The sequence below is a fragment of the Dryas octopetala genome, chromosome 3 (assembly GCF_963921425.1).
Source record: "Dryas octopetala chromosome 3, drDryOcto1.1, whole genome shotgun sequence".
Taxonomy (NCBI): domain Eukaryota; kingdom Viridiplantae; phylum Streptophyta; class Magnoliopsida; order Rosales; family Rosaceae; genus Dryas; species Dryas octopetala.
Window position 1 is genome coordinate 10,152,127 of NC_141368.1, and position 22,934 is coordinate 10,175,060.

A 22,934-nucleotide genomic window follows, 5' to 3' on the forward strand; every position below is an offset into this window, starting at 1 on the left:
TTGGGGTCTCTAAACCTCAATAAGGAAGAGGAGATGCCATCACGGGAGCAGGCGGCTAAGCCGGTACTTAATGTAGCGATGCTGAATTGGATCAGAACAAGGTTGACTGAGTTTGATGTTGCACTGGATGCGTTTGAGGGAAGGGATTTACCTGACTTTAAAAAAAAGAAACTCACTGCCATAAGAGCTTCAGTGCAATCTGCCAAAGCCCTCCTGGAACATGTAGCTACCCGCATAGTGCATTGAGACATTAATTACTTTTCTTTTTTTTGGTTTCGATCTTAATTTTCTCAATTTTCTGGATGTTATATTAATTAGCAGCCGATTCAATTTATGAATTTGCGCATCGATTATAATAAGAAAGATATTAATCGATCTCTTTTAATTGAGGTTTTATATATATTGCTACTTACCCTAGCTACTTTGTTTCTGTGTGTGCATGCCCCACTTGGTAATATGCAATTATATATAGTATGTTCTTCATCAGTTCAGCTTCTGTAATATACAAGCCTTCCATTGGTCCAGAATCGGACACGATTAATATTGGGCCGGGGCACCTCTTTCCTCTCTTTCTCTCTTTTCTTTTTTAATTTTCTTTGGACACTCGAATATTTACAACATTTCTATAAATCTATAACCAAAACAATGTACAACTTGACGTAACATAACCCTAAAAAGTAAGGAAATATAGGAAATTATTATGATAAGCTTAGAAACAGCAGGCCGAAGATATATATATATATATTGATCATTATATTGATGTTTTATGAATTAAAAAAAGTAAGGAAGAGGAGATGCAATCAGCGTTGCAGGTGGCGCAGACAAAGTTTGAAGAAGCGATGCGCAATTGCAATTGCATCGATCAGACAAAGGTTGACTAAGATTGAAGTTGAACTGGATGCATTTGAGGGAAAGGATTTACCTCACTTGACCAAAAAATTAAAAACTAAGGACTTTATTTAGAAAAAATAAGGGCTTTATTTAGAAAAAAAAAAAAAAGTCATAAAGTTTTTTTCTAAATAAGAAACGTTAGAAAGATTAAACTGTAATTTTCCCAAAAAAAAAAAAATCCTATTTGTGACAATTTTGGATTAGGGTTTTCTAAGGAAAATGGACAGCCCAGATTTGAAGTCCCCGACCCTTCTACCACTATAAATTAAACTCAACCCTTCTTCTCGATCTCAAGTATTGATCTGAGGTCTAAACCCTAGCCGCCCAACTGCCGAAGCCTGCGCGTCACAAATGGGTACTCTACTCTCTGTTTCTCTCTCACACTACCCACACCCTAGATACAGTTCCATTTTCATATGAAACGTACTCATGGGTACGTCGATCTCTTCCTATATATATATTATAACATGATTATGTTGGTTTTCCTTTGTTTTGGTGACATTATATAGGAGCTTACAAGTATTTGGCGGAGCTATGGAAGAAGAAGCAATCCGATGTGATGAGCTGCCTGGATAGGGTTCGCTGTTGGTCGTATCGTCAGCATCCTTCTATAGTTCGAGTCACAAGGCCCACACGCCCTGATAAGGCTCATACCTTGGGTTACAAGGCCAAACAAGTAATGATCGTTAATAATTTCATTATTATTATTATTATTTTTGAATTAACAATTTCATTAATATATGACATTCAGTTGATCTCACTGTTGATATTCTGTTATTCTACTTGTTTTGTTTGTTTTGTTATTCTACTTGTTTGTATGGCCAAGGTTACTAACGTACAGGGTTGATTATGGTCTTATTTTAATTTGGTGCATATATATCTATTATATATATATATAGACGTCTAGTGCTTTATTGGTTACTTCATGCCCTTCTTCAATGGAACATATATATCACGTACACGTACTGTTTCAATTAATGAGCATGCATATATGTAGGCCAGGCTTTGTCTTGGGCACTGTTTCTTTATGATGTGCACCAGTAGGCCTGCATTCATTCTGCTATATATATTGTATGTCGTGTGGTTAAGTACGTAGCATGATCTGATGCTTATGCTCCTAATTAAGTAGAGGTTGCTTGTTATTTTCTTATCTTTTCATGCTTCACACAAGTGGCTATCTTTTTAGGTAAGTAAATTAGTGGTTTGTCATTTACAGTTAGCAGACTCTTAGTTAATTTTTATTAATTTCGATCTTGTGGCCCTTGAATATGTAATCTAGTACGTACAAATGAATTGTTCCTGCAGGGTTATGTGGTTTATCGTGTGCGTGTAAGGCGTGGTGGTCGCAAGAGGTTGGTTCCCAAGGGCATTGTATATGGGAAGCCTAGAAACCAAGGTGTGACCCAACTCAAGTCCCAGCGCAGCAATAGATGTGTTGCTGAGGAGCGGGCTAGTCGTAAGTTGGGAGGCCTTAGGGTTCTCAACTCCTACTGGATCAGTGAGGATTCGACGTTCAAGTACTTTGAGGTAATTCTGGTTGATGTTGCACAAAATGCTATTCGAAACGACCCAAGAATCAACTGGCTGTGCAATCCTGTTCACAAGCACAGAGAGCTTCGCGGGCTCACTTCTGCTGGGAAGAAATGCAAGGGAATGCGTGGAAAGGGAAACTTGCGCCACAAGGCACGACCTTCCCGCAGGGCAAACTGGAAGAGAAACAACACCCTCTCCCTTCCACGCTTGCGTTGATTAATGGTCGTCGATCTCTTTCGACTTTCTTTTGTTGGATTTGCTTGCATTGCTTGATACTTTTGCTTGTTTCAATTTTCTAGTGGCTATTGTTTTATATATTATGTCGTACGTTATGGTTTGCACACCTATATATATTTTTGACTTTACATAGGCTGAGGGGGTATTATAATTTTAAGGTTGTCAAATATGATTCATATTCATCATCCATGAATTATGAATTGGTGCAAATCTTGTTGTCACATACTTCAGCGTGGGGATATGACATCATTATCTTTCTCTTTTTTGGTTTCTTTTCTTTATTTTCTTGGATGTTTTATTAGCAGCCGATATTGAATTTATGAATGCGCGCATTCGATTACAATAAGAAAGATATAAATATCTTTTTATTGAGGTTTAATATATATTGCTACTTAGCTATATGTTTTTAATATATACATTCTCATTTTAATATATGTTCTTTTTGTATTATGGGATTTCTTCGCCTTACCAGTCAATAGATCGAGGAAGCTTTTTTTTTTTTTTTGTTTGGTGAGGAATAGAAGCAGCTTCAACTCGGTATGATATATATTAAACGAGTAGAGCATTTCTTAATCTGATTTAGCCATGAATCTCTCTATAAGTATACTATATATAGTACGTACAGATTCTTCCACCGGCCATTTTCTAAGAAGACATGATAACTCTGGTTCCTAATATATCTTGTTTCATGGTGTGACCGTGGTACTTGAACTCAATTATTGTATTGAAAAACAAGCATATTGTTTATTGTTTATTTCTAGCCAACTGTAATTTATAAACGGTTACAATTTTGATAATTAATGTACTATACATCAATAGTAATTCAAGAGCAAATTGAACGACTTAATGGATGAAAGATGTGTATACAATAGTCCATAGCAATTTTGATAACTAATGTTAATGTATCCCCTCATATTAAAGATGTGTATACATGTATTACAAAAGTGTAGTAATTTTTTTTTTTTTTAAATAATAGCTAGGTATCCCACCTTTTTTTTAGAGTGTTGTTATATGCATACCCTATTTCCTCTCACTACACACCCCTTTCTCATTACACACCCCTCACATTACCAAACTATACCTATTACATTCAAATTAATTTCTATCACCAAATTTTCTCACTACATACCCACCCCACACTCCCAAACCACCACACAACCATAGCCATTGTTAACACTTAGAGATATGCCCTAACTTCAAATTTTTTTCATTCAAATATAAATCTAAGGTTTCCTATCTAATTTCAATTGTTTAATCAATTGGGGTGAACATGTTCGCAGCTTGTTTGGCACCGATCTGCCGAACCAATTAGGTTCATTAGGCAGCAATCTGTTGAACAAAATATTTCCTTGTCTCTCTTCTTCTTCCCTCTATCTTTTTCTCTTTCTCTCATTTCTCTCTCTCTCTCTCTTTCTATTTCTTTTGTCTCGTTGACCAGGACCTATAGGGACAAAAGAGAGAGAGAGAGAGAGAGAGAGAGAGAGTGCGAAGAGAGAGAAGGGGAAGAAAGAAAGAGAGAGAGAAGGGAAGAAATAGAGAGACAGAGAGGGGAAGGGGTAGGTTGAACTGCCAGCGACGAGGGTAGCTAAAGATAGGTTGCCGCCAACGGGGGTGGCTGAGGGTAAGGTGTTTAGTTGTTGTTTTTTTAATTTTTAATTTTTCCTTTTTTCCTTTATTGTCTTTTTATATTTTGTTAAATTTATAATTTTAAAAAGGGGGGGGCTATTCAGACCACCCCATTTTGCTGAGTTGACCACCCCCCTAATTTTTTGCCCATTTTTGCCCATTTTGCCCTCCTCTCCTCCTCCCCCACCCAGCCACCACTCCCCCACCGATCCCCTCCCCTCCCCAGCCCGCCCCCAGCCAGCCCACCCCTACCCAGCCAGCCCGCACCCCCTCACCTCAAGCCCCGCCGCCGTCGCACCCATCCCCAGCCCGCCCGCACCCCCTCACCCAAGCCCAGCCCCCGTCGCACCCATCCCCAGCCCGCCCGCACCCCCGTCGCACCCATCCCCAGCCCGCCCGCACCCCCTCACCTCAAGCCCCGCCGCCGTCGCACCCATCCCCAGCCCGCCCGCACACCCATCCCCAAGCCCAGCCCCCGTCGCACCCATCCCCAGCCCGCCCACAGAGAGAGGGAAGAGAGAGAGAGAGAGAAGGGAGATCGGGCGGCAGGGAGGGCTGGGTGGGTCGCGCCGGCGATGGGGAGGGGCGGGGTCGACCGGCGAAGGGGAGGAGTGGGTCGCGCTGGCGGCGGGGAGAGCTGGGTGGGTCGCGCAGGCGGCGGGGAGGGTGGCCGGCCAAAATTGGAGGGTGAGGTTTTTTTTTTATGTAGGGGCAAAATGGGCAAAAAAAGATAAAAAATTAATGGGGTGGTGAACTCAGCATTTTTGGCTGGTGGGAATAGCCCCCCCCCCCTTTTAAAAATTCAAAAGAAGGGGTATATAGTGAGGAAAAATGAGTTGTGACCCAAATCCTACCCCTTTTTTTGGACTGACCCAAATCCTACCCTTACGAATGCACTCATTGGGGTGTGCAAAACCCATATCCAATTCATTTGATTCTATGCTCCCCTAGCCTATAATCTTATCAGGCCGCAAAATCTCAGCCATCCAAGTAGGAGACACCTTAAGAACCACACCGTCCAGACTCGAGTCTATATTCAGAAATAAATAAATATAAAGTATACAGTATCACGGCTAGAAACCTTTACAAATCTACAAATCTAACCCGATCAACGGTCCAGATCAAAGGACCCATTTGCAGCATAAAACAGAAACCATACCACAGCGAGCCCTCTCTCTGCGCATCTTGCAGTTTCGCATCAGCGGCCGAGAAGTCCATAGCCAAATTACCTAAAAGGGCTTCTCCGGTTCTCCCTCTGCGTCTCTGGTATTCTGGGTCGTGTCCAAAAGGGCCAAAAGGCGCAAAGACTGAGTACGAGGGTGGCTTTGCCTTAGCGAAGTTTGGGTTGATTGTTGGGACAGGCAGAGTCTTTCCATCTGTTCCTTTTGGTTTTTCTGAGAGAGATTGGGAGACTATGGAGGCTTATAAGAGATGGGTTAGGGAGAACAAGGACTATGTGCACTCGCTGGAGTCTCTGGCCAATGTGAACTTTCTCAAATTCTATAAATTTCATTACTTTCTCTGTTCATGTTTATCAATTTGATGTGAATTTATCGGCATATTCTGTGCTTTTTTCTAGTTTATTGGATTGTCTATGCTATTTGGTTGACTGTGTTTTCAATGTTCTTAGAAATGGAGAAAATCTGATAAAAATGCAATATTTTTTTTTTGGTACAACATAAAAGGGCAATACTTAATATCGTTATAACTATAAATATGAATTCAGTGTCAAGTGTCAACTCATATGGATGTTGATTCTCACCAAGAAAAGAAAAAACTCATATGGCTGTTGACCATTTGTCATACATAACTTTTTATTTTTGAGGAAACAAGAGTCATATATACTTGGGAAGCAGTATTTGTGGCATACTTTTTGGAGTCTCGGGCTAATGTATAACTCTTTAGTAAAAAATTACACTCACAAATTACTTTGTACCCTTGTTTAGTTTTTTTGTATGGTTGGTTTTCCTTTTTCTTCTTTATAATATCCATGGTAGCTCAAAAATGGTGGCTCTGAGAAGAATCTGGTCATGACTGTTTTGGAAAGTAATGTCATGCAAGTGCTCTCGCTAGTGGTTAATGCAAGCCATTTCAAGTACCAGCAGTCCTTATTTATTCTCTGATCATTAATATTGAACCAATCAGCCTTGTTTATGCATGTTGATGATGCCAATTGTTTAGGTTTCTCTTTGTGGGTTTTCTTTATCGACCATGGTAACTTATAATTGTAGAAAATTCATGGGATGGTTGGCCTTCAATTGTGTGTAATTTTAAAATTCTTGGTATCTTATCTAGTGTTCAAAACTTCTGTACAGGGATTCACGTGGCTTCTACCTGAACGGTTTTCTGAATCAGAGATAGGACCAGAAGCAGGTTTTTTGAAACTTTGGTAACATTTGGCTACTTCTTGGAGCTTAGAAATTGACAGGGCTTCTTTTCTTTTTCTGAGTAATTATATAGTTTTCTCTGAAGTAATTGTAGATTTTATAAAAATAAGATGTTTGGCTGCTGAGAAAATGATGGAATATTATTAAAATTCAAAATTTAAATTTTACATTTAAACATTTTCAATTACCTCAAAATCGGAATTAGACACATAATTTCTTGGACTTATTGAGCAGACCTTTACTTTTCTGGTTTCCGAATAATGAACACTCTGGAAAGCATATTTAATTACATTATTTTTCCAGCATTTGTCTTGCCAATTGAATAACATATAATTAATGTCTCATTCTGATTTTTTATTCTCTTCGTCGTGCATATGTGTGTGAATATACATCAGTGTAATGCAGAGATTGGTAATTTTTATTGAATATGATCTTGTGCAGTAACTACTCTCTTGGGAATTATAACTGCTATCAATGAACATATAATCGACACAGCTCCTCCTCCAAGGCACATTGGCTCTGCTGAGAGTTATTCGTTTCCTTATTCATTGTGTATATCTGCACTAAAGGACTTGGAAACATTGGTTGAAGTTGTTGCTCAACAGTATTTTGGTGATGAGAAGAAATGGAATTTCATTGCTATTATGGAGGCCACCAAGTAAGGACTGTTTGTTTTTTTAGCATAAGTCACTTGATAGTTTCAAGCAATTATTGTGTGTAGGCTTCTGTTTATTACCTCATTACGGGACTTCATTGTTTATCAGGGTGCTAGTTAGGTTAGCTTTGTTCCGGAACAGTGGATATAAGATGCTTCTGCACGGAGGACAGACACCAAATGATGAAAAGCATTTGGATGCTTCAAATCCTCAACGTATAATTGGTGGTTTTTTAAAGCCTGGAGGGCAAAATGGGCCTGGCCACTTGAGAAGTAATCATAGACTGGACCCATGGAATTTGGAAGGAAGTGCACTATCTGCTTTGAGTAGGTTTGGAGAAAATGCTAGGACAGTTTCAGATCCTGTATGGTTGCGTAGGGTTCAACACCAGCGTGCAATTATGGAGCCTCCACGTAACTATACATATACAATTTACAGACTGAATAAGATATGTAACTACAATTTATATTAAGTTTTTATTAATATAGATATTGGTTTCTTACAGCTCCAGTGGTTGAGAGGTTGACTCTATCCAGAATATTGTCTGAAAAGGGTCTTCATGGTGCTTTATTTGTGATTGGGGAAGCGCTGTTTATAACAAGACCACTTATCTATGTTTTATTTATTCGAAAATATGGAGTTCGCTCATGGATTCCTTGGTTTCTTTCGCTGGCTATGGACTTCACTGGGATGGGCATTCTTTCAAAAATTACTTCTTCCACGGGTGGTACAAAAGAGCAGCAGTTTCATCTTTCTGTCTCCGAAAAGGATGAGGTTAGGTTTTCCAAAATGCTTAGCTTTTAGACTTTGAGGACCTGGCTTGTTAACCTTCTACAAAGTATGGTATATATTATCTTTGAAATTGACTATCCATTGGCAATAGTCCCTCACCACAGTTGGTGCTGAATAGCTCTTAATATTATGGCATGGATTCAGGTTAGGAGAAGAAAGCTGTTATGGGCACTTTACCTCATGAGAGATCCGTTTTTCAGCAAGTATACCAGGTACTGCTGATAGTTTTAAATAGAGAGTGGTGCCATTGCCACCCTACAAACTACTCACCCCACCTACATAGGTCATGGAGCAGCCTGCACCCCTCCCCCCCTTCCCCTTTTTTGGTTTTATGCCGGCAGCCCCATGCTTGGGATGTTTGGGCAGTTCAATTTTTTTTAAATCTTTGTCCTTTTAGGTAATTATGTAAAAGGACAAACTTATAACTAAAATTTTATTAAATAGGAGGTGGGGAAGTAAAGTGGTAGGTGGCAATAGCACCACTCTTGAATAAATTGATAATAGGTTCCTGATTTTCCTAAGGAAGAATAAATCATGTGTTCTGTGACTATTGTTGTCAAACATTTTAGGCAAAGACTTGAAAGCACGGAGAAAGTGTTGGAACCTGTACCTATTATTGGGTTTCTTGCAGGTTGGTTTAACATTTTCTTTTTGTTCATTTTATGCTGTATTGCTACTTTTCAAAGCTGAGTTTTTTATGTATTTAGAATTTGATCCTTAAAAAAAAAATCTTTGGTCTGTGCAGCAAAACTAGTAGAGCTTCTTATAGGAGCTCAGACGAGGTATACTTACATGTCAGGATCATAAGATGGAGGCTTCAATGAGTTATGGCTCTTAGAGTTCGCATTTGTTTAGGTGAAGTAATACCCCCAACTGTATGATGTATTTTGAAGTGTTCTAAACTTCTGAACACTGACAAATGTATCAAATGGCTGTTTCAAGTTTGTTACATTGTCAAAAGAAAAAGGAAATGAGAAAATGCTATCGATCAACATGTGGTGTGCATGTAATAGGGATCAGGTGAAAGCTTTCTCAGATAACATAGAGAAGAATTAGAAATTGCTCTTTAGTTGTCTCTTTGAGTAAGTTTGGATTAATATTGGTTATGTTTTCTTTCACTGTTCCAATTTTCATTTGATATACCGTGAGTGGTTTCAACCTTATAGCTAATTGGCTGCTCATACATGGCTACGAAATTCAAATACATAACATTCAATCTCAGTTGTCTTATAACTGCTCATTGGCATCTCTCACTACAGGCCATCGTATCCAATATTTGTTGACAAACTAAAGTAAATTAATCTGGAAAGCAGTGTGTTAACTCTCCTTTTTTTTTTTTGGGTGATTAGTGTGTTAACTCTTGATGGGTGTACAAATTTACTTATAAAACCAAGTTTTGCAATGCCGTTTTTTTTATGTGGTATCCTTCTTGGCAAGGCTGCGAATCTTGTCATTGTATTCCATATAGCTTAAAGACATAAATATGCATAAATTAAACCCTTATTTGTGAAGGGACCCAACCGTGTTTATAGCAACACCCAAAAAGTACATATGTTAAGAGAAGAATGCTCGACCTCCTTTTAACTTTCTTCTACCTTCTTTCTCTTTACTGGACTAATGTACATGAATAGATTCATGATGGACGGTGAGGGTTGAAAGCCAGTGGTAATTAAGTTAGGCAAATATTCTAGTCAAGAACTCTCCCACCACCATGTTGTTTTTTGGATTTACTCCACTACTATATAAGAAAATCTTAAACCATAGGTGTATCATTTGCAGAGTCACCAGACTCAACAGTCACCACAAATTTTTTATTTTTTGGTAAGCAGTCAACACAATTTGCTTCCCCCACCATAATTATTCGTTCCTATTTGATAATTTTAAACATGCATACATCCCTTCCATAGCTTAATTGTCAAGTAGGAGAAAACATTTTATGGCTTATATCCAAGTCTAAGTTTTTAAAAGTAAGAAGCCAAAATGAGTAAATTTACTTAAAAGCTGTGTCATCAATTAAACCAGTTTATCATAGTGATTGGTATATCACATTGTTCCCCTTCTCCATCCCATTCCTAAGTAACTGAGGTTCTGCCAATGGGATGGGACTAGAACTACAAATGATCTAAGGTGTTAGTGAGTAGAGTTGTAGCTCAAGCTTCAAGCATGATCAAGGCAAAGAATGGCATTAATTTCAACCCCCCAACACCACCATAGACAAGAGAAAACAGTAACATGCAGCATATGATGCATAATATTGAACACTCATTTACCCAAAAGAAAGAATGCCAGCAAACGAGGAGGTGAAAAGTTGTAGATTGCTGCTTAATACTAATAACATGGCAAAGTAGTTTGAACATTTGACTGGAGTAAATTCACAATCACACTTGAGCAGGCAAATTCTTAAAAAAAATACAATGGCTCCAGTTGAACTAACAAAAGTTAAAAGACAAGAATAAAGTCAAATATAAAAAGAGGATAGACATGAGAGGTTGAGACCCCTCCTTGACACTGCCAAAGCAGAAAGTGCAAAGAAGATCCAAAAACTTGAGTAAGTGCATGGAAAATCCGGTACTCGACCACATGACGGTTCTAATGACCATACTTCTGAAACTCCCACTCGCTGTTATCTGTATTAACAAGACAACGACAACAAAAATTAGAAACAACAAAACATTAATGTGCTATAAGAGCATCAGGGAAAGAAAATATAATAGAAGGCCAGTAAGGGAAGAGGATTTAAGGCCTAAACCATACCCAGTGGACACACTTGGCGGGTCTTCAGCCATCGGCTGATGCAGTGGAAGTGGAAAGCATGGTTACAAACCCCTACAGAGATAAAAAGAACCAACACTTCAGACAAGGAGACACCACATGTTTAATGCTAGATGCAACTATAATCAGAATAATTTTAGTCCAAAAGAAAAGATAACTGGGGTGCCCACACACACAAGGAAGACTATCAATTCCAACACATTTCAAGCATGAATTCACAAAGATCAGTATATGATGTGTGCCACCAGTTTCAAACAATAATAGAGACCAGTGCCATAAGGTGAATGAGTGGTATACACACAGTAAAATACACATTCGAGGGCAGAGAGAATTCATATCAATAAAAGATATTCAAGCAAGATAATGTCAGAGAATGTGATGATATAGTTTTGGAATACATTTCTTTTGATCAAACAAGAATCTCCCCTTTTGAAAGGAGTTTTCCTTTTATTTTCTTCTTTACATGTAAAGAGCCTAACACACCGACTAAAAAACTCAGGGAGACGTAGATGTATAATTTCTCAAGCACCATGTAAATATTTGCATGATCTCAAGTGCGGAATAAAAATATAGTAATACACTGAATTCTTTTCTTTCACTATATATATTATATCAGACCGAAAAAAAACTTCAATGATAAAGAATTAAAGATAATATGCTGCCCAATTAAAACATGGGAAAAAAGAAAACAAATAGGGCATCCAAGAAAAACCACAAAGGATTTAACATTAAATACAAGAAACTTTTTAGATACCCATGAACCAGATTGATGGTGAAATAATATAAATGCGATCTATACAAACTATACTGAAACTGAATCAATATCAAGGGAATAGCAAACATAACAAAGTCTTAAATTATTTGCATATATATATAAACTTGATGAAATTAGGGTTTGAAAGCTGAAGCATACCCCAAGCAACTGTACACTCCTCGCTTGTGGCACTTGCCTGGTTCGCTTGGCACTCGATGCCTACTCACAACCAAACCAGAAAGAAAATAAATAAATAAATAATATAATCAAGAAAAATGAAACCGAAGAAACTAATTAAAAAAAGAAACTCACAGAGATCCATGATATGGTTCCTGCAGATGGCACAGTTATCAACCACAATATCTGCACACCACAAACCAAAACAACATCACTACATGATTCAAATACCAAATTAATTGAAACCCTAAATCCAAAAGAAAATCAGAGGAATTATGGTTAGGGTTTGAAGTGGTTACCCCAAGCCCAGAGAGCTACGGCGTTCCACTTCTTGATCTCGAAACGCTTGGGCTTCTTGGTGGAAGAAGGACCTGCACTACTGGAGGCCTCGCCTACTGGAACCATAGGTACGTCAGAGTCCAATGTCGCCATTGCTTCGCTGCAAAATTAGCAAAAAAAACTTCAAAAAGTCAAAAAAACCGCATCGAATATCTCCCAATATGGGATTAATTTATATCACCACGAGTTCAAAAAATGGATTAAGTTATAATTAACCACATAATTACAATTTACAAGAACCCAGTAATACTTCCATGCTTGGTCCCAAAATTCCAACAATCCCGGAAAATTGAATTCATGAATTATCAACGTACGTACCGAATAGTGATTATCTCTCTCTCTCTCTCTCTCGAAAAGAGAACGCACGAGATTTCTTAGAACAGGAGACAGAGATCGAGCAAGACTTGGAGAGACTGAAACCGATGGTGGCGAATCGAGTTTGCCGGGTATTTTAAATTGGGTCGGGTCTTTTATGTTGGTTCCGGGTATTCCTATTGCTAATGGAATTTATTTTGTTGACTATATACTATAGTATACTATCAAAAACACAATTTGTGATTGGCATAAAAATAAAAAAAAACACAATTTGTGATTAAAAAAAATAAAGAAAGTTTGTTGATATTGTTCGTGCTAATCTTGTATTTTTAGTTGTATTCTTTTTAGGATACTATGTTGTCATCCCATATTTTTCAACCACATAGTTGCATCTTATGACACTATTATGTTGTCATCCCAAAGCTTCTATCACAAAAGTTATTAACAAAATAATTTTGGAGTTGTCTTGGTGGTTACCAGTGCCCTACGAGTCTTAGGGGAAGGCCTATCGATCCCCTCAATTTGCTTACTATACCCATCCGATGAATTTTTTTTTATAAAATTCTTATTTTTACTCTTTGAATAAGATTTTATCAGACCGAAACTCCCTTGCAACCTCTCTCTCTTTATTTTCCTCCAACTTTGGCAATAAGAGTAGGGCGACAACCTCGTTGGCCTTCTGATCCAAGAATGGCGACCGTTATTCTAGAGGCTAGTAAGGCCTATGATGAGAGCCAAAATTTGTGACCTAAACTCATTTTGGGTCTCAAATAGTGTTTATAAACTTTCATGTTTGCAAAAATTATATCATTGTTAATATTTTAATAAATCTTCAAAATGAGATTAATATTAAATATATTGATGAAATTTTTGTGTACAAGATAAAAGAATGTGAAGAATAACTATGAATTAATAAGGTATATATAGGGCTTTGGGTTTTTTAGCCTCTAGAAATTTAGGGGGATTTTTAAAAACTATAAATTGATATAGTCAAAACTATTTGTGTAAAATCTACCTCAGCTATAGTTCATGGGACCCCCTTAGGATCGCTTCGCCTATGGCAACATAGGTGGGTGTGGGTGGAAAGGAAATACCAAAAGAGAAAAATAGAGAGAGATAGAGAGAGAGAGAGAGAGAGAGAGAGAGGAGGTGAGTGTGCCGGTGGTGGGGGCGACCATAAGGTCAGGAGAGGATGAATTGGGTTGGGGTGTTGGGACTTGGGAGGTTCTAGAAAATTTTTCTTTTTTTGTGTCTATTTTTTTATTTTATTTTAATTTTTTAGTTTTATAATTCATTTAGGGGCAAAATTGGAATGTTTGAAAAAAATTACTTTTGGGGTTAACTCAGTAATTATGGTTGGTGTATTTATAATTATTTCCAAAAATAAGTTGTTTTCTTTTAATTTATGTATAAATTTACTAATAAAAATTGAACAGTATTAGAAATTTTAAATTTGAATTTCAAATGATGTATTAATATTTTATTAATTCATATATGATCCCTCTAAAGATTATTTATTTCACAACAAATAACTAATATATATAATAATACATCATTTAAGATACAAATTTAAAATATAAATTTAGAATCTCTAATAATATTATTGATAAAAACTACCGAGGGCAATGCCATTTGTCGATGAGGTGGCCTATTTGGCAAGGCAGTAAAACCTGTGAGGCTGTGATGGGTCCCATATAGCATAAAGAAAATTGGGCCCCGAAGGGTAGCCATTTAGAAAGTAGAAAGTAGAAGGGACCACTTAAGCAAGTGGGTCTCAGCCCTACCCCATTGTGCCCTACGCAAGCAGTGAGGCCCATCACTGAGATCAGGGAGAACCTGTGGGGCCCACCACTCTAGAGTCCCTCCCCAACACAGCGGCACAACTCTGACCCACTTTGTAAAAAAGACTATATCCCTATGTGGTAAGGTCCACCATAGATGGTGGGATTCACAAATAAAAAAATGCTAAATGGATGACATTAACCCTATTCTATTTATAATCTGATTATCATATTCAACTTATCAACTCAAATTCGATTAACAACAAATTTGGATCGATTGGTGTAAATTATTAACCCTAATGCATATTTGATTGTCAAACTAATCAGTCTAGAGCTTTTCATTGCTATATATTTGTCCAACTTACATATATTTTAGAACAAATTTCACTTTGCACACTTAAGGTTTGCCTTGATTCATAATTAAGTTTTTGTGGTTTTAATTTTCTCAAATTGAAACCTAACATTTGAAATTTTATACAATGTGGACCCTCAATTAAAACGTTAAGTGATGATGTGGCAAAGTAGGGGCCCACTTTTTACTGACATAACATGCTTTTGGGCCCACCTTTATAATTGTGTGGAAGCTAAGTAGATGCCACATAGATAGTAATTGATAATTTTTTTTTTAAAAGAATATATTCTTTGCAAATTATTGAAAGCAATTAAAATGTCAATTCAATATAAGAAAATTTAAAAAATCCAAATGAAATTACACCTCTTTTCTTTCCTCACAAGAAAAAAGGTGGGACCCAAGGGTGCTATGTCAGCAAAAGTAGGTTCTTACTTTTGCCACATCATCACTTAACATCTTAATTTACAATTAAACAAACAGAGGGTCTATATTATAAGATATTTCAATGTTGGGTTTCAATTTGAAAAATTAAAACCATAGGAACCAAGTTATGAATTAAGACAAACCTTAAAGGTGCAAAGTGAAATTTACTTTATATTTTATGTGTTATGTTTCTCTCATTGGATGTTTTACTACTATTAGAAGGCTCCTTATGCACCTAATCTCACAAACACAGTCATAAAACTGTTTTGGTGGTTCTATCAAAAAAACCTGTTTTAGTGGTCTTTTGACACTAGCATATAACGAAGGTGTTTGGGCCACACCTAGGAGGAATGACCTTGTAGCACATTAATGGGCCAATTAAAATTGGTAACCACATTAATAAAACGCATTTCACTGTTGGTTTCAACTTTCAACTCACTTATGGAGCCATTACTTTTACCCTTTTTTCTAGTATGTGGCTATTTGACAACGAGGGATGACAAATATGTGTAACTAATATAAAGAGCTATAGATATCTTTCAAGTACAGTATGCCTAATCCAGCATAGGAAATTAAAGTGAAATTGGAATGGTAGAAGAAAAAAAAATCAGAATGATATTTATTCAATATTAATTAATATTTTCTGTTTTTTTTTTTGTTATATCAAATTTTGCATCGTGTTCATATAGAAGATGAGTTGTCAGAAAATTGTGGTAAGCTGCATTTGGGGCATGATAGAAGGTTTACAAGAATTTGGTGTTGGAGTAGAAGCTTGTCGGATTTTTGTGCTTTGTTAAACCATTATTAAACCTCGAGAATTTAAGTTGTTAGAAAATAAACCATAAAATATATTAAGATAACACTTTTTCACACGTGTAACCCCATATTACAAGAAATATGTTAAAGGTTTCAAACTCAAAAGCTTCTAAAATTATAGATCTAACACCATATTGAACGACCACTAAACCTAAATTATTAATGAATGAGCCTACAAATACAATGTATATCAATCCGACAATTTATTTATTGCACACCAAAAATATCATGCTTCAGTTTCCCAAATATCATACCCACAACTTTTATTCTTTTCTTTATCTGCTTTTTGTGTGCTTCGTATTGTCTAAGATACATGTTAGGCATGGTTCCCTTTATAGCAAGGAAAATTCTCTTAGGATTCATTAGGCTTGTGAATGAAATTGGTGTTTTTATGATATGCCGCGCTCTAAACTAAGATAGAGTTGGGTCCACAAGAGTGTGAGTTAAGGCCTTTCACACAACTTATTGGCATTGGAACTGTTGGATGACAAAAGTGTTAATTCGATCTCCTTCGTTGGAGGGCATACTCTTTTCAATGTTAGTGACTATAAAGATGTGTGTGTGTGTGTGTGTATGCGTTGTACATTAACATGATAATTATATTAGGTGATGTTATTGGCACTAAGAAAAACCTTCTAAACTCACTCAAAAAGCTCCATAAAGAAAAAGAAATCAAATTAGATTAAAATAAGATGAGAAATTGATAGGACTTAGATTAAAACTTTTGTTGCGAAAAAAAGGGCCCAAATTTGGTTTACTCATTTCGCGTCTAAATTATAAAGGTTCGTTGATGGATTTTCTTTAAGAAGATGCTATTTATCTTAACACTTTCTTTAAATTACTCTTTTTCAACTTACATGACATTCTTACATTGAACTTTATAAAAAAATAAAAACTAAAAAAGATAAAGATAAATCATGTTGAATGAATTAATGCCATGTATGTTGGGAAAAGTGTCGGGACAATTAGTATTATCCTTTTCTTTAATAAAAAGAGTTGTGCGTTTCAAATTTTACTTTTCCTATTTAGTTTTGCAGAGCAACAACCGTGTCCGGATTTGATCTATGTACTCGGAAATTCATTCAATGACTTCATGGTCGGCAAAGAAGTCTCAAGAAGCATCTGGACTTGCGATGCACTCACTCCTGTTACGAGAATGAAATCACGCCCCAACTTGACTCGAGACCAAGACTTCTTACAATTAATACACAACTTTTTCTTGAATCAACAAATAATTATTAATAAATACATAATGAAAGCTAATGCGTTTTCCAAAAGGGAATTTTGTAAAAAAGGCTTTATCAAGTCATTTCTTACATCAACCCCCGTCATATTATAATACGTAAATTAGTTACACTACATTACATGTTTTAAGTTTATACAAAACTATTGCTTGAATAGTAGAGGGAAATTTCAAAACACTCATTTAAAATTGAATCGGGTGATGTATTTGTGAATGTGTAGGCTAATTGGTCTATTGGAACTTCAAATTTGTTCCTAATAGTAAATGACTCTAAATAATATTAGTGCATTTTCTCTCATTGGACCCATCACCACCTTTTTTTTTTTTTTTTTTTTTTCCCAAATGATACTTTAAGTCTATGTACTTTCATGATATTTTTACTTTGGTAATGTTATTTTAATTTTGGCAATTTTAATCATGTTTTTTTCAATATGATAGCAATTAGTCTAAATCATTAACCTCGTTTAAATTTATGATGGAAAATTAGATGTGCATTGCACATGAGTGACATTTCAGACATCTTACTCCACCCACCTAAATACTTATATAATCTCATACCCGCCCTTACATGCACTTAGTATGAAAAATAAGAAATTTCAACGACAAACTAAATATGTTAAATGACGAGTAGGGAATTAAAATGTATTTAGGTGGACTTAAATATTCAAAATGATACTTATGTGCAGAGTACGTGCTTCCATGTCGAATTTCCGTTAACAATTTAATCAATGTAAATTATTTGGACTTAATTACTATTGTATAGAAAGTATAAGACCAAAATCATTGAAAATAAAAGTACATGACCAAATTGGAAATATTGTGAAAGTATAGGGACCAAAAGTGTTATTTGGTCCTTTTTTTTTTTTTTTTTTAAACCCATCACCACCTTTGACTCAACCGAAAAGATAAAACCCTATCACATGGGCCCACTCCGCGTCATCATCCGTGTGCCCAACTCGATGTGTGATGGCCATCAGACCGCAGATTTCTTCATCCTTGTTTTTTTTTTTCTTGCTAATAATCAAATAGTTAAATGAAATCTCTCATATTATGTCACCCATCCCAGACTATAAATACCACAGTACATAACTACATATAGAAACGCTGTTTATGTTTAAGCTTCCCTCCAGTCTCTCTGTGTTGTACTCCAACTTCGCAACTCTTTTTCCCGAGAAAATTTCATCTCTCTGCAACTTATAATCTGTGATTCTATCTGGGTTTTGCTCCTTCTCAACTGGGTCTTCCTTATTTCTGCTCTATAAGATGGCTATGATTCAAAAACAGCAACTCGAAGCAGACCACGACACCCCAGCCGTCTATCTCAGAATCAACGGTGGTGGTGGAGAAGGAGGAGATCACTCGGAGGAGCAGCCAAATGGCCACCACCACCGCAACATCAACAACAACGTGGGCCCCACCAACCGCACCGAGTCTCCACCGCCGCAACAGGTGCAGGCTCTCGTGCTTGCGCCGAAGCAAGAGCCAGAAGCAGAGCACAGGCCACCGGCTAATCCGGTCATGCCAGTTGCCGCGCACGTGCCAAAGCGGGCCTCCACGAAGGACCGTCACACGAAAGTGGAGGGGCGCGGTCGAAGGATCCGAATGCCCGCCACGTGCGCGGCCCGGATCTTCCAGCTGACCCGGGAGCTCGGGCACAAGTCCGACGGCGAGACCATCCGGTGGCTGTTGGAGCATGCCGAGCCGGCCATCGTCGCCGCCACCGGAACCGGAACAGTCCCGGCTATCGCCATGTCCGTGAACGGTTCCCTCAAAATCCCCACCACCGCTCCCAACCCGAAACCCGGCGACCCGCCCGACAAGAAAAAGCGCAAACGGGCCTCCAACAGCGAGTACGTGGACTTAAACGACGGCGTTTCTCTCTCAGCCGGCTTGGCTCCTTTAACCACCCAACAACAACAACAACAACAACAACCACCGCTTCCGCCACCACCGACAACACCACAAGCGGTGATTCCTCAAGGGATGGTCCCCATGTGGGCCATACCATCAAACGCCGTTGTTCCGGGCACGTTCTTCATGGTCCCGCCCATGGCTTCCATTACCACAGCATCGACCCAACCTCACATATTCACATTTCCAGCCACTGCCGGCCCTTTTATCAACATTTCAGCCAGACCCATATCCGCTTTTGTCTCCTCCATGGCCAATATGGTCACCCCCGTTCAACTCCAAACGACGTCGTTTATGGCTCCCAGTTCAGCCACTACAACGAATAGTACCATTGCCACCACCACCACCACCGCCACCACTCAGACGCTCAGAGACTTCTCTCTAGAAATCCGCGACAAAAAGGAGCTTCAGTTCATGTCTCGCCTTTCAAAACATTGACGAACGCAAAAAACCCAGAAACTGCTTTTTGGCGGCGAAATCTCGACGTCGACGATCTTGGCATGACCTTCGTTCTCGGCGTCGTATGGGGTTTAGTTTTTTTTTTTTTTTTCTCTATTTGTTTGGGGGAAGGGGATCACGTGGTCACGTGAGGGAGGGATTTAAGGGGACGCACGTGTGAAGTGGGGTCGGATTAGGCGGAGGTGGGGACCACATAGGGGGGTTTTGCTCTGTGGACCGGGTAAAGGATGGTGCCTGGTGGTGGGTGAGAGTATAATATTTTATAGAAGGTGGGCCCACCCCATCTCTCTGTCCATGTGATGCTGGTTGCGGGGCCCAAGAGGAGGGGGCACCACGGTGGGGCCCAAGTGGACCGCTGGAGCACTATTACCAAGGCGGCCTTCGCGTGTGGTGGTCCCCACGGAGGGGGTTGAGGGGGGCCGACGGGAATGCCGACACGTGTCCGCTTTATAGGTGTTTGTTGTTGTTGGGGACCTGGGGTTGTGGAATGTGCAATGTGGGCCTTCGCAAAATGGAAACATGACGGTGATGAGGATGAAGATGGGCGCATTAGATGATACGCCTAGTCGTATTATTAACTTTTGTTTTTTTTTTGTTTTTTTTGTTTTTTTTTCATGTTTGGTGTCATTAGATGAGAATTGTAAATGTACCCGTACGGCCGTACCGTACAGCACTATTTAGTCATTGACCTAATTTTCTCCTAATTTTTTTTGGGGTCTGAATTTTCTCCTAATTTTGACATCCACTTCTATTACTCATTTACTCTACTCTTTTATTTTTGTAATTTTTCATTGGAAATCTTTGCATTCTCTTCTCCACAATTATATTTTGCATTTAAACTCGGGAGGTGTTTTAGACTAATAAACATTTGGTTAAGTGAGTGACACACGATCTTCATTTGTTCCAACTCAAAAGATAATTAATTAATAAGAAATAAAAACTAAAACTCCAGTACTTTTAGAGTTTGCACACTCAATATTTTTCTATGTTTAGTGTACTTGCGGTTAACTGTAGTAGAGAAACTCTCTAAATGATTATATTGGACAAGCTTAAATCACAAAATAATAGTACTCATGTTCATGGGACATAGAGGCTATTGGCACCTGGTGACAAATTATGTTTTGGGAAAATTTATCTAAATTTGATAAGCCCATTTGTGTGTTTTCACTTTTTATGAATACTAAGATAAATAAATATAGCCAATTTGGAAAGTGAGGATTGGTCCCTAAGCCAATGAAAAAAATTGATTCTATTAACTATAGTTATTTTTGGAAATTAGACTAGAACTAAAAAGACATTTTATTCGTTATTTTTCATCCAAAAAGAGAAGAAACAATAAACTCAAGTTGTGTAATACCAATAAAAATACCAAAAAGGCAAATCAGATAATATTCCATGCTTCTTTTAACCTCACCATCAAAGCTGACCTTTCATGCTCCATTTTGAAGTTCAACATTGACATTATTATTCATGATCAAAATTCAAACACCTCTATAATTCATATAGACAATACAACATTAGGTGGTACAAGCTTTTCAACCTTTATACCTAATCAAACTTTCAGGGCTTTCTAGTTTCTATCATGATGCAACACTTGCAGATGACTTCAACTTCTTCGGTGGTGGGTTTCCTCCAGAGAAGACGACATATGAATAGAAGCATAACATTGCAGCACTAATGGCAGCATAAAAACCTGTTGGAAATACTTTCTTTGTCAATGAGTAGGTCTGCAGGTTCTTCCACAGAAGGACGACTGCCAAAGCTGCTTGCCCCAGAATGAATGGTAAACTGGATTTCCCTTGTCTCCATATCTTTAAGCTGAAGGTGCTAAGGGCTAGCAATGCCCCTCCGAACAGGATGCCAGAGGTCAGGGAGGCCGGATTTCTAGAAATGACAAAACCAATAAGTCCACCACCTAGAACCATCCCGCCAAATGGAATGCCGAAACAGAAATCATGAATCTTGGCTGCTCTCTTTGGTGGAACAACGTGGTCATCACCTAAGATGGGATCTGACTTTGCTGTGGATGCATCACCTGTGTAACTGGAACTAGTCTTGATGTTGGAACCGCCTTCAAGACTCATAACAATAGTCGACAAAGACTTGGGGTGGAGAGTGGTTGGATAAAGGAGCGTCCGCTTCGGGAGGTGGAAGTGGCGACGATTCATGGCAGAGAAGCATGAGAGTTGTGAGGTTGTTGTTGCTGCCATTGCTCTCATGTAGTTTGGGTTTGACAGCCAAAAGTCTAAGTATTGGGAACTAGCAAACATATAAGGCAAAATGGGTTATTAGTTCTGTGCTGACAGAACTCCAAATTTCAGTTAATGTAATTTCCTGCATAAGTATATCAAATATTTAAAGAAATAAAAGAAATTTTATTCAAAAACAATTTTCAAAATATTTCTTGCATACATATCGAGGATGAAAAACAAACAGTTTTTGTGAAGGATACCAAACTCCACATTAGTTTCTTCTAAAGTCTCATATAAAATGATTCTCTCGCATGGAAATGAATCTGAAATGACAGGATATATGGAGTAGTTCAATGATATTCATTTTCCCCACAAAAACATTCAAATTGATAGCTATCAAGAAAATGGAAAACCCAAATTTGATCATTGTTGCTCACTATCATGTTAACAATAACACCATGCCCATAATCACTCACTCACACACACACACACACACACACATTGAATGCTCATACTGTCGTACTAGTCACAGAGTCAGTAGGAGAATTACATTCATGTCAAGCCAATACCTTGAAAAGGTATCAGATACAATTCTAACGATTGATTCCTAATCATGAAAAAAAAGAAATAAAAATACCCATCTTTAAATCCCAGCCGCCAGAAATCAAATAAATAAACAAATAAATCCCAGCTTACAAATCACCAGTAATTGCACTTAATTACAAGAATTCAGTAATATATGCATGCTTGGTCCCAAAATTTTAGAAATCACGGAAAAAGGAAAGCTTTCATGAAATCTGGAGTTTACCTGCAGATCGGGAACAAGGGAATCTAACGGGGGATGAAGAGTGAGAGAATGAGCAAGAGGGAGTGAGGGAACAGTGAACGATTGGGATGTGACGGAGTGGATGACGCCTTGAACAGAGCGAGCTTTGGTAGCAGTCTTCAATGGAGGCTCAAGGAAAAGAGAAAACAACGTGTCTGCCAGGGCTCTGAGCCTCTGATTCTGATGTTGTTTTACAAGGCTTTTTTGGTCCTTTTCTAGTTTTTTTTGCTTATTTTAACATTTTCTAAAATTTTCAAAAAATGAAATTTTTTTTTTAAATATTTAAAGAATAAATTTAGAATGCTATCTAGTATCTACCTCTCTTTCCTACTTCTTCACCCGCCTTCTTCTTTATTTTTCTCACTTTACGGTGTAATATTATGATCATAATTGTTCATTTTTTATATCACCTTTTAAATATTATTTTTATAAAAAATTAACTAAATCAAAAA

General features: G+C 37.8%; 4 protein-coding genes and 1 pseudogene across 5 annotated transcripts; 3 read left to right on the forward strand and 2 right to left on the reverse strand.

Moving 5' to 3' along the window:
- Positions 1 to 1,242: 1,242 nt before the first annotated feature.
- On the forward strand, positions 1,243 to 2,640 carry LOC147290707 (large ribosomal subunit protein eL15 pseudogene; annotated as a pseudogene).
- A 2,766-nt stretch (positions 2,641 to 5,406) lies between these two features.
- Positions 5,407 to 9,240, forward strand: SSE1 (shrunken seed protein (SSE1)). The gene is made up of 8 exons (XM_086237477.1): positions 5,407 to 5,770; positions 6,603 to 6,660; positions 7,116 to 7,332; positions 7,439 to 7,743; positions 7,836 to 8,104; positions 8,267 to 8,334; positions 8,692 to 8,753; positions 8,868 to 9,240. The coding sequence occupies exons 1-8, from the start codon at positions 5,702 to 5,704 to the stop codon at positions 8,927 to 8,929; spliced, it is 1,110 nt and encodes a 369-aa protein (XP_086093603.1). The 5' UTR covers positions 5,407 to 5,701; the 3' UTR covers positions 8,930 to 9,240.
- A 1,179-nt stretch (positions 9,241 to 10,419) lies between these two features.
- LOC147290709 (RING-box protein 1a) lies at positions 10,420 to 12,649 on the reverse strand. 2 transcript variants are annotated; one of them, XM_086236304.1, is made up of 6 exons: positions 12,483 to 12,649; positions 12,125 to 12,264; positions 11,961 to 12,011; positions 11,808 to 11,867; positions 10,877 to 10,948; positions 10,420 to 10,749 (listed from the first exon to the last, which is right to left on the reverse strand). In XM_086236304.1, exons 2-6 carry the CDS (start codon positions 12,255 to 12,257, stop codon positions 10,712 to 10,714), a joined length of 354 nt encoding a protein of 117 aa, XP_086092430.1. In that variant the 5' UTR covers positions 12,258 to 12,264; positions 12,483 to 12,649; the 3' UTR covers positions 10,420 to 10,711. The 2 variants fall into 2 exon arrangements, with proteins under 2 accessions (XP_086092430.1, XP_086092429.1); XM_086236303.1 differs by having other exon boundaries at positions 12,392 to 12,628.
- A 5,563-nt stretch (positions 12,650 to 18,212) lies between these two features.
- TCP9 (TCP family transcription factor) lies at positions 18,213 to 19,541 on the forward strand. Its single transcript, XM_086238044.1, has one exon. The coding sequence runs from the start codon at positions 18,358 to 18,360 to the stop codon at positions 19,441 to 19,443; it is 1,086 nt and encodes a 361-aa protein (XP_086094170.1). The 5' UTR covers positions 18,213 to 18,357; the 3' UTR covers positions 19,444 to 19,541.
- A 1,304-nt stretch (positions 19,542 to 20,845) lies between these two features.
- LOC147290711 (Transmembrane proteins 14C) lies at positions 20,846 to 22,681 on the reverse strand. The gene is made up of 2 exons (XM_086237482.1): positions 22,465 to 22,681; positions 20,846 to 21,723 (listed from the first exon to the last, which is right to left on the reverse strand). Exon 2 carries the CDS (start codon positions 21,681 to 21,683, stop codon positions 21,045 to 21,047), a length of 639 nt encoding a protein of 212 aa, XP_086093608.1. The 5' UTR covers positions 21,684 to 21,723; positions 22,465 to 22,681; the 3' UTR covers positions 20,846 to 21,044.
- Between the last annotated feature and the right edge of the window lie 253 nt (positions 22,682 to 22,934).

Coding starts and splice junctions, on each gene's coding strand:
- LOC147290709 (XM_086236303.1), bottom strand. CDS start 12,420: ATGGAAGTATTACTGGGTTCTTGTAAATT. Junction 12,265..12,391: donor TTACTGGGTTCTTGTAAATT/GTAATTATGTGG, acceptor CTAATTTTGCAG/CGAAGCAATGGCGACATTGG. Junction 10,750..10,876: donor CCGCCAAGTGTGTCCACTGG/GTATGGTTTAGG, acceptor TTGTTAATACAG/ATAACAGCGAGTGGGAGTTT.
- TCP9 (XM_086238044.1), top strand. CDS start 18,358: ATGGCTATGATTCAAAAACAGCAACTCGAAGCAGACCACGACACCCCA.
- SSE1 (XM_086237477.1), top strand. CDS start 5,702: ATGGAGGCTTATAAGAGATGGGTTAGGGAGAACAAGGACTATGTGCAC. Junction 6,661..7,115: donor AGAGATAGGACCAGAAGCAG/GTTTTTTGAAAC, acceptor GATCTTGTGCAG/TAACTACTCTCTTGGGAATT. Junction 8,335..8,691: donor TTTTTCAGCAAGTATACCAG/GTACTGCTGATA, acceptor CAAACATTTTAG/GCAAAGACTTGAAAGCACGG.
- LOC147290711 (XM_086237482.1), bottom strand. CDS start 21,683: ATGAGAGCAATGGCAGCAACAACAACCTCACAACTCTCATGCTTCTCT.